The sequence below is a fragment of the Mastomys coucha genome, unplaced genomic scaffold (genome assembly GCF_008632895.1).
Source record: "Mastomys coucha isolate ucsf_1 unplaced genomic scaffold, UCSF_Mcou_1 pScaffold2, whole genome shotgun sequence".
Lineage (NCBI taxonomy): Eukaryota > Metazoa > Chordata > Mammalia > Rodentia > Muridae > Mastomys > Mastomys coucha.
The window spans coordinates 19,773,081-19,784,197 of record NW_022196902.1 but is presented as its reverse complement, the minus strand read 5'-3'; the positions used below and the strand labels follow the sequence as shown (position 1 = coordinate 19,784,197).

At 38.5% G+C, this 11,117-nt stretch overlaps 1 protein-coding gene across 1 annotated transcript in view; it reads left to right on the top strand.

Annotated features, from left to right (window-relative positions):
• The window catches only part of Lama2 (laminin subunit alpha 2), a 668,494-nt gene that overhangs the window by 469,278 nt on the left and 188,099 nt on the right, over nucleotides 1-11,117 (top strand). Inside the window, exons 31-32 of the mRNA XM_031380750.1 lie at nucleotides 3,717-3,803; nucleotides 6,423-6,616. Coding sequence (XP_031236610.1) covers nucleotides 3,717-3,803; nucleotides 6,423-6,616 — 281 coding nt within the window. The remainder of the gene's footprint in view (nucleotides 1-3,716; nucleotides 3,804-6,422; nucleotides 6,617-11,117) is intronic.

Sequence of the window (11,117 nt, the reverse complement as noted above, 5' to 3'; positions counted from 1 at the left end):
TGGAGGGGAAACTAGGAATGGAGAAATTTACATGTAAATAAAGAAAATATCTAATAAAAAAAAAAGAATCCAGTTTAAGGACCACTTCTATTGAGAGTCGTTTCCCTGGCACAGCCCGCCTTCATCCCTTTTCATGCCACTAATGCATTTACAGCATGTGTTAACTTCAATCAGATGCCTTTTCAGATATCAAGCTTTTACTAAGTAGTTAAGTACTCCATCTCAATATCCAGATTAAGAGAGAAAGTACAAGTCCTGCCCTATGTTTGTGTATGGGTCCCACATAAGTGTACATTCCAAGAAGATAGGGGTAGTATTTTATTTGTTCCTTTGATGGTTAATATTTACTGTCAGCCCAACTCAATACCATCTGAGAATACCTTCTCATACTGGGAATATATAAGCTGGCAGAATAGTCTCATTTCTTGCTCCCCTGGAGCTTGTATTTTTCATAAGAACGTGAACAGAGACATGTAATGTAATACTTAGGTTGAAACAGTGCTTCCAGGAAAAGCATGTAGTCGCAGTGGGGGCGGGGTGGTGGACTGCAGGGCTGGTACACCATTTTCAGTATGGGTCAATGACCTCCACGGACAGATGTGGCTGATGCAGAGGTGTGAATGAACTGGTCGAATAAGCCTAGGTAATAGCTGAGGGTAAACAGTGCATTGATTCTTCAGTAAAGCCTCTGTCTGGCCCACAGCTGGCAGAGACCAGGTTAATGTGGCTGAAATAGAGTGACTGGGAAGAGGCAGCATTTCTGTGGAGGTCAGACATTGCACAGTATAGGATGATGGGATGAGCTACTGAGAGTGGCTCCTGTGACACTTAAACATCAAACACTGTAAAAGCGGGGACAGCATTGCCTCTGTGCAGTCAGCAGAGGACATAGAAGCATGACTGTTAACTAAGCTGAGGAAAATCAAGTGCATTTTCTCCAGAGGAGTTGAAAATCAGCTTTAGATGTTAGAGTCAACACAGTATTTAAAGCCTTTAGCATGAAGGCAGTGACTTAGAGGAGAAATCGGAACCTGAGCTTGAAATCATGTTAACAGATGAAGAACATAGCATAGATCTGGTTAAAAAAAAAAAAAGCAGCCTGAGAGCAGGGATCAAAACCAGAGGTAGTGTTTCCAGGAGACCAGTCAGTTATGTGATCCAGAGAGGGTCTCACAGAGAACTCTGGAAGTTTCACAAACTGTGTGGTGATGTGTTTGAGACTAGTCTTCAGAACAAAATAGAAACCGGTGATCCCCAAGTGAGATGAACAAGGATTTCCAAGTGCTCTTGCAAATGAGATATGAGTCAGAAATGGAGACTCAGGAGCTATGAAGTGGAACATGGAACACTACCTACAGGGAAGATGCCATAGTACTATGCTCCTTCAAAAGCCCCTTTAATGCTTGAAGGAAAAATGGAACTCTGCAACAAGACATGTAATTCGACAGTTTGTATCAACTCATCTAGAATTGCTACATTCCTATACAATATTTTAAGGATATTTTATTTATTGAGGAGTTTTATTATGTTATAGAAATTGATTATAGTATCGTTCTATATGCCAGTATAGATTATATTTAAAATGTCTAGAGTCTATTTCCCAAGGCCTATGTATGAATATTAATCAATGGGATGTGCATGGTCATGCAACCAAACAAATGTTTTCAGCATCAAGTTTGAAAGTTAAAGAACTGAACACTTGATAGATGTGTCAGTTACAGGTTTGGGGGTCCAAGGTCCAGAGAAGACAAAAAACAAAAACAAAAACAAAAAAAAAAACCAATCAGTTGGTCAGATAATGAGGCCATGAGTAGTAGATTCATTTGTTCATACACTTTGCAAAAGTTAAAATTTGGCAGCCATTCACAAAACATGGATTTGCTGCATGAGTAGTTGTAATAAGATACAACCCTAATGAAGCCTAAACCAAAGAGTATGGTGTTAGCATGTGCTACTGTTTGGGTATGGTGTTAGCATGTGCTACTGTTTGGGTATGGTGTTAGCATGTGCTACTGTTCGGGTATGGTGTTAGCATGTGCTACTGTTTGGGTATGGTGTTAGCATGTGCTACTGTTCGGGTATGGTGTTAGCATGTGTTACTGTTTAGGTATGGTGTTAGCATGTGCTACTGTTTGGGTATGGTGTTAGCATGTGTTACTGTTCGGGTATGGTGTTAGCATGTGCTACTGTTTGGGTATTGGCCTGAGAAACAAGACTTTCTATTGCTTCTTCATATGGAAAGATGTGGAAGACACCAAACAATGAAACTGATTATCTAAAGCATCGCTGCATTACAGGGCGGCTGCTTTCTCTTCCGCATGCTCAGAACATCCATCCTGTCTGCGGGAATGAAGCATTGGTGTGAGCTGTGGTCTGGCTGTGGTCTGCACATGTGATAGGGAAATTGACTACAGAGCAATTATTTAAAAGTCCATAAAATAGTGAGAGATTTTGTTCATTTTTGTTTAGAAAGCTATGTCTTCTTGTCACACACTAAATCAAATTACTTTGTGTACTTTATTCGAGTGCTGGAGTCTGGTAGGTTGTGTACTTTATTCGAGTGCTGGAGTCTGGTAGGTTGTGTACTTTATTCGAGTGCTGGAGTCTGGTAGGTTGTGAAAGGACTTGCTTCATGCTGAGTGAAACATCCGTTCACACTCCATATATTGAACTTCCAGTGGCAAGTTGGACTAAGATTTCACAAAAAGAAAAGAAATGCATGATTTTTGTATCCTCCTTTTTGTTTGTTTTCTCACCTGGAGAATATTCAGCGATACCCGACCCACTATAAGGCCTGTGCACACACACTCCCATCAAAATTCTTTGAATTAATAAAAATTGTGATTAATTTTGTTGAAATATAATATTTACACATATTTCATAAAATTATTTAAAATTTCAAAATGCTAATATTTTTAGTGTGGTACCTTATTAACTTATCAAAAACTAAATAATGATAACCAATTTTGTTATCTATCATCAGTAGTATTTAATTGTCTTACCATAAATAAGAACTTTATCAATATTTATAAATCTATTTATCACACACTGAAAGGCTGGAGAATTTTAGAATTTTAAAATAAGAGCATTTAATAGAAATGTATCAGTAGAAGTGTATAATGTATAACCTCTACCTAAAAGGTCATGGAAAACCTCTGTAGTGAGCCCAGAATGTAGACTAGCCATCTCCAGGAACTTGGCTAACTCAGAGCCTCAGGGCTCTGGTTCCCGATCCCTGTCCCTCCTGACTGATCCACAATGAGGGTGGAACTAGGAATGAAGGTCTACTGGTTTAGGAGGCTCTCTATCCCGCCGACTGGTAGATGAAGATACATTCCTAGAATGAATATGTTCCCCTCCCTAACTGACTGAAAACCTTGGGTTGGAATCCCTCCTCACTCCCCCCTGGTTTGTGGTTTTTCCCTTTAAATACGCCTTACTCCTTGTGCTGTGGGTCGAACTCCTCTGGCCTGCAAGGTTATGAGATGAACCCCAGTACCAGCCTATCCCAAATAAACCTCGTGCGCTTGCAGCAAGATTGGTCTCTCATGGGCTATTGGGTGGTCGTGTCATCCCGAGACTTGAGTGAGGGTCTCCTGAGCTCCAGGGTCTTTCAACACCTCCAACAAAATATCCCAGTGACCTTGGTAATGGGTAGAAATACTGAGTTTTATCAAATAAGCAAGTAACATTCTCTGTGTTGTTTTCTGGTTCAGTTTCAGCCCATCTTGTGTGTTGGAAGGTCTGGAAGATTACCATTGCATAGCCTGCCCGAGGGGGTATGAAGGACAGTACTGTGAAAGGTACTGACAGTCACACATGGTGATCATAAAGGGTCATGGTACTATTAACTGCTTTTGTGATTTTATCATTTATATTTAGTAATCAATGCTTCACAACTATCTTTATAGCTTTAAAAGGGCTCCTTTAAAAATTTGTTTGTTCTAATTTCATGCTGAGACATTAGTTATCCCAAATAATTTCATGATTATTTAATTTATGCTTATTTGATACAAACAGAGTCAGATGGAATTTTATAAGAACAAATGTCAGGATTTTTTCAAAGCTTTTTGGTAGCTACGGAAATTGAGACACTGCCCAAATTGTTCTCAATTAGTTCACTGACCAATAGTATCCAGCAATAACTTAAAACATGATTCTTTTCTTAGCATTTTGGCTGTGTCTTTGTGTATTCTAGAATTACATAGTAATGAGAGTAATTAGTCCTCTCTGGAAAATAAAGTATTTGTTATTGAGCCCCCTTTTCATTAGGTAATCAATATTCTTCAAAGAAATCAGAAAATATAAATAAAATCTCGGAAACCACCATTAAGCTAAATTTAGGTTTCATACAAATGAAATACAGCCCCAGACCGACTGTGTCTCAGGAAGAAAATTCACATCTTCCAGATGCACATTTACATGACCAGAAAGCTAGATGTTCGAATGGTTAGCTGCACTATTATTTAAGACAGTGCAGGGTGAGTATTATTGTGATGGACATGTTCTGTGATCTTAGTCGAATTGATAGCAATCTAATAGTTTCATAACAATTCACAGACTTAGCTTAGCTCCAGTAACCTATCTGGGCCCCATTTTTCTTCCTACTTCACACTTTTCCCGATCATCAGATGTGGAAGGGTTCTTGTTGGTGTCCTGCCGAGGTTCCCTCACAGAGAAAGGTATGAGCCTGAGAATATATCCCTGTCTCTCTCTGGTGGGTCATCATCAGTGGTTAAAGAGAGAATGAATTTTAAAAGCCTGTCTCCTCTGCTTCAAAGCAGAACAAATTTTGAGACTCTCTTTACATTCTAAAATTTCATGTGTAAGAAAGCTAAGATTGCAAATCACCTGAAATCATACTAACTCAGTTTTCCTTCCCAGAGCCTGTTTGCTCATTATCTCAGTTTTCCTTCCCAGAGCCTGTTTGCTCACCTTACTAGAGATTCCTAGGACCTCCTGAAACTGTTAGTTATATTTTTAAACTTGTATTTTTTATTTAAAAAAGCATTTGTTATGATTCCTTTTCAACTATTTATGATTCTTTTATACAACCAGCAATGGTTATATGGATAATGGCAGTAGAAATGAATGGAGGAGCTAGATGTAGGTTTTATGAATTCCAATAAAATGTGTGTTTTATAAGATACATTTTCAAAGACCTGTATATGATAACTACACATTACACCCAGCACCTTCATACATGTACAGAATGGTGTGCTCATACTGCCCATATCACTGGGAGTCAGCAGAAATTCAACAGTTTATACTACAAAAACACAAAAACATTTTCCAAAAGTTATTTGGAAGAGGCATACATCATTTGGACGTAGATTACAGATAAGGGTAGGTCTTGATTATGTCTGCCATGTTATTTGGGATTATGTTGAAATGAATATTCATTTAATGCCCTTGTAAGCACCAGTAGCATCATGACTGAAAGCAACCTGGGGTAACAATGGGCTCCTCTGTAGCAATTTATAACACAAATGCTATATGCCACAGATAACTTTATAAACTGGCATCATCACTACCTCCCGAAGAAACTAGAAGACTGTAGAGTAAGATCGCAATTGCTGTCTAATAGCAGAGTGATAACAGTAATCCATCATTTTAATATGCATTTATGTAGAATCAGTAGGAGTTGGCAATTCATGCAGTTTATGGATGAACAGGGTCATATACTAGCAAACGTGAGTGGTTTGAATTGTTTTTGCAATTCTCAAATGTTGTTATAGCTTTGAATTTATCATCTCTAACATATAAGCAATCGAGTTATATTTCCATAAAAAAATTGCTTCCATTCCACTAAACTAAGCCAAAGGTCTTGGTTAAATTTTTATTGTAACCTTCCAGCTTAAAATGTGTTCCACTTATCAGAGCTCCTTAAATCTTTTAAATCACCTTACGACCTGCCCAGATGCAGTCAGGGTCTAAAACTGCTTATGTTTCTTGATTGTCCTGTAATGTTGAAGCCCCTCCTCATACTTTATCTTCATTAGTCTTATAATGAGCCCTTGGAAGATTTAATCAATTTGAACCTCTTAGAATACACTCATTTTGTGTGCACATGTTAAGAAACAATTCCGGTGGTTTTATTTAAATAATACTTTTATCAAACACTTGTTATCTTAGATTGGAATGACAGTGACCAAGCCAAGCCAGTTCTCAGCTACTCAGGAGGATGAGGCTGGAGGATGGCTTGTTCAAACTGTTACAAAGTGAATTTAAGACCAGTCTGGGCAACTGGATATAAAAACGAACAAAAATGAACAGAGATTTAGAGGGTTTTCATATACAAGACCTGAGGTGCAATCCCTACTCACTCACACGCATATACATTCTTAAGAACGTGAGCACACCAGCAGCCTTAAACTTAAGACTTTTATTAATCTCCATTCTTTTGTCCTATTCCAACCTAGGTGTGCCCCAGGCTACACCGGCAGCCCAAGCAGCCCTGGAGGCTCCTGCCAAGAATGTGAGTGTGACCCCTATGGCTCCCTGCCGGTTCCCTGTGACCGGATCACAGGACTCTGCACGTGCCGCCCTGGAGCCACAGGAAGGAAGTGTGATGGCTGTGAGCACTGGCATGCACGCGAGGGCGCAGAGTGTGTCTGTACGTATACTAACTTCGCTGCTAGCTCTGTGGGCCTGCCTTCCTTGTCTGTTCCAGTTCCTACAAGCTCCGCGATTCCTTGTTTGAGGTAGCTGGTGCTACCCTGCATCCTTTCTGAAGCTTTCTACCCACCTTCTGCTTCAGGCATGCTGTTTTTGTTTCCCTCCCCGCTAAGCAAGAGCTGTGGAAAAAATTCTCAGCATGCTTTAGTCAATTCATTGAAGACCTACAAAGCTCCTCTAGGCAAGTCTTATTTTTGCCCATCTCAGGATTTGCCATTTTGCTTAAAGTTGGCCCTGCCTTTGTGACAGATTAAAGATCCCAATGTATTAAATTTTTAGAATCCTTCTGAATTTGTAATTGGCTGGATAGGCATTTTAAGCCTTGAATTACAACTGATTTGTCCCCCAGCGTTTACATAACACTTTGCAAGTTCTTCTTGAACTACAAACACTGGATGTGGTTACAATACATTCAAGTTTTTAAGTATTTTTACTTACTGAGTAAGCGGTGGAAGATGGATTGTCCCCCTCCTCTTTCTCTTCCCCTCCTCTCAGCCCTCCCACATCTGTCTGTCTCTCATGTCTCCTGATTCTGGATTCAGTATTGAAAATATAGTGGATTCTGCAGGTTAAATAAGTAACACTGAATGTTACTTATATCAATTCAAATCTAGAATAAGTTATTTATAAAGTTAAAGGGAGAATATTGGGCCATGCTAAGCTTTTCTTAAAGAAATGTATTTCATCACATTTCATTGTGATATTTACATATTTCAATGTGCTTGTGCATGCTAGTCTTCCCTATTTTAAATTCTTATTGTGTCTAATTCTGAGTTGCATTTTAAGAACCTAGATTGTGCTTTATAAAAAGTTGCCTCAAAAGCAAAAGGTGGGATTAAAACTCCACCAAAATATTAGGACTGGGCCATTTGGAAAGATCCATTTTTTAAAAGTAGGCTAGGAACTGAAGAGATGGTTCTGAGACTGGGTACCTGTTCTTTCAGAGGATCCATGTTCAATGCCAAGTACCCACGGCAGGAGGGTCAGGGCTGACTGTAAGTAAGTCTAGCTCCAGGCATGCAAAGGACTCATCTGAACTCCACAGGCACCTACACCCATGCACATCCCACACAGAAACACACTACATATCCAGAAATAAAAATATTTTTAAACCCTAAAGCAAGGTTCTCATTAATGAAAATATATAATGCTTGAAGTAAATAAGGAACATGAATTTGATTCAGTGTTGGAGCACTTATGGTACGTGCACAGAGCCTCCCTCGTGACCTTTCCACCACGGTGGGGAATAATAGGTAAAACTAAAAGTGAGGATTGGCATGAGGAAAGGCTATATAAACATAAGATGCCAACACATTAGTTATTACACACACTGTTATTACACACACACACACATACTAGTTTATAATACTGTTATTACACACATACACACACACACACATATACACACTTGGAATTATTTTAAAAATAATTTTGAAAGTAGCCCAAGGCCATCAGTAGAACTCCATATGCAAAAGCCCTTGCCACCAAGCCTCACAATATCAGTTCAGTCCCTGTGAGCCACATGGAGGGAGAAAAGAAGCTTCCACAAGTTGTCCTCTGACATCTACAGCACACATGCATGCATATGCACACACACATGCACACACACACACACACACTAATAAATAAATATATGGTTTTTAGTGGGCTATCAAATATCCCACAGTACTGCTTCATTACTGATATGACATATAACTAGCTAAGGAACATATAAATGGATCTCAACAATCACTGAACTATGAATAATTGATTTAATAATTATGCAGATGTCAACCTGGAAAAAGTAACATGTTTAATGAGCTATGTAAAAGTTAAACAGTAGCACATTAAAAGCAACAAATGATGAAATAAAGGACTACTTTTCTAAACATTTGTTTTAAAAAAGAATTGTGATTTGCCCAGCCAAATTAGCTTCATGTTCTTTTTCTGGTAATTAATTTTTTATTTACATATTGAATAAATGTATCATAAGAAAACATAACTCATCACTGCTATATATCTCTGTTTTCTACAAGTTCCATCTTATATTCTTTTAAAAACCACTGAGTCTATGGTGACAGTCACTCAACTCTTTACTGTCTGTCTGCATTATTCTTGTCAAGCAGTGCACTTTGTACCTGTTCAACATGTACTGCTCCAAGTACTGTGACCTGGAGATTTTCATTTCCTTCTAGAATATTATATTGACTCTTATCTCATAATAAAATGTTAAATTGTGAAACTTTCTTTGCTATCTATACCTCTATCCTGCATTATTTACAGCTATGTTGTATACAGAGACATTCCTTCTGTAGTCTTCCTCTGGGCTTATGATTCCTTCTTGCTTCTGCACTTCTCTTCCACCCTTCTTCATGTTGACCCTAAGAACCATTACACAGAGCAACTCTGGACATTTCTTCCTTTCTCATCTTTGACAGTTTCTGCACTTTGGTACAACCACGCTGTGGGTTTTTTTTTTTTTTTTTTTTTTTTGGCTCCCCTCCCTCAGCCCACAGCTCCCAATCCCTACTTCCTACTCTGTTTTTAAAATATCTTAAGAAAACAAGAAATCACTGAGGACATAACTTTGGCTCATACTCAATTCTCTTTGTAAGAGACTTCTCTATCCCCAAGCTAAATTAGATCAAGGGACCAAAGAAAAGACTGACGTCGCGCATCTTATCTTTGGTTGGGGCCTGCTTCATCACATGGGATCACAGTAGGCTTTTTACTCTGCCCGGAGGTGTAAGTTAGGAGAAGGACCTTAGTGCAGAGGCAGAATGTGAGAAGAAATAAAAAGAATAAATGTCCATGCTGCTCTCAGTGAGTGCGTTGTTAACTGTGAGAAGAGTATGTCTTGGTCTGGTAGAAACTACATACTGCTCTGATACTGTTTTCTTTGTATGAATTATATGAGAATTGAATTGGTTCCTTTTTGTTAATTCTTTAAGAAACACAATTGAAATCAACTCATCGGATATTTAAATGTTTTGTTTTTATACTTAGTTTTGTTTTCCTTTTTAAACTATTTTTCATCGTGTATAGTCACTGAACACGGTACTGTGTTACACAGGACATTTGCATACGACAATAAGGGCTAAGATCCACAGACTCACTATTTGTTTAATAAAAGATACAGATTTATGCTATATCGTTTGGACAACACAGAACAAATCCTGAGATGCCTCTCACACCTAAATTTCTGTAAATGTCTGATAGTTGCTTATGAGCGTCATTGGCCAGTAAGGCAAGCTACAACTTTACTATATTTAAAAGGGATTTCCTTAGTCTGCTGTGGTGGTAAATGCTTGTAAGCCAGCACTTGGTGAATGAAAGCAAGAGACAAGACAACTAGCAGTTCAAGGCCATCTTTGCCTACCTCACATGTTTGAGGACAACCTGAGCTTTATGAGACCCTATCTGAAAAAGAAATCAGTTGGGAGGGGATTGGAGAACTTTCTACAGGATGCAATCATTGTATATATTATATTTCAATGATAATAATAGTAATTTATACAATAATCTTTTTATTAGGAAATATTGAGACCCCAAGAGTTTCTCAGTAAGCTGCCTTTAGCCCCATCACAGTAATTAACTCACTCCACAGAGTAAAAGGCATCACTCAGTACCCAGCACTTTCAGATTCCGAGTTCAGATGTCAGGCATTCCCGACAGCACTCCTTCCACCACAGATTCATCATCATAGTAATGTTTAGAGGCTCTCCTTGCAGGGGCGCTTCGCGTTTTCTGCGTTCAGTGTTCAGCCCCTATACGTTCCTGGTCCTTCTTGCAGCATATCTGTACATGTAACTGAGAGCTCATTTTGGCTTTACCTTAGCTCCCTGGGGATCATAATCCAGAAGATTCACCTGAGACCCACAGACCATAGTGTAGAAGACACATAAGATTTTGTAATATGAAACATATCAGGATGAGAAGGGACGTAATCAGAGAAACCCACTATTTTAACCAGCGTATTAGATAGGCTTTACCCTGTTTGTTTTTAAAAAAATTATTTCACAGTATTTAAATTTTTCTATTTATTTAGGCCATGTATGTGTGAGTATGTGTGTGAGTATGTGTGTATACCCGTGTACATGTCTGGGTACATAAAGATATGCATACAGAGGTCAGAGAACAACTTTCAGAAATTGTTTTCTGTCTTTTTATCTTGTATCCAGATGATCAAACTCATGTTGTCAGATTTGGGAACAAGTCCCTTTGCATGCTAAGCCATCTTATCGACTCAAGGTCATCTGTTTTCCTTTAGAAGCCATTTTTTAAGTTTTAAAGATCATATATCTAATTAATGTCAATACATATTCATCAGACATGTCTAAAGAGGCTGTATTTCATTGCAATAAAAAAGATACGTTAGGTTGGTGCTTAGGTTAATTTCAGAACTTTTCTTTTTTCTTATTTCTAAGCATCAAACTCAGAGTGGTTTTTGTTTGGTTGCT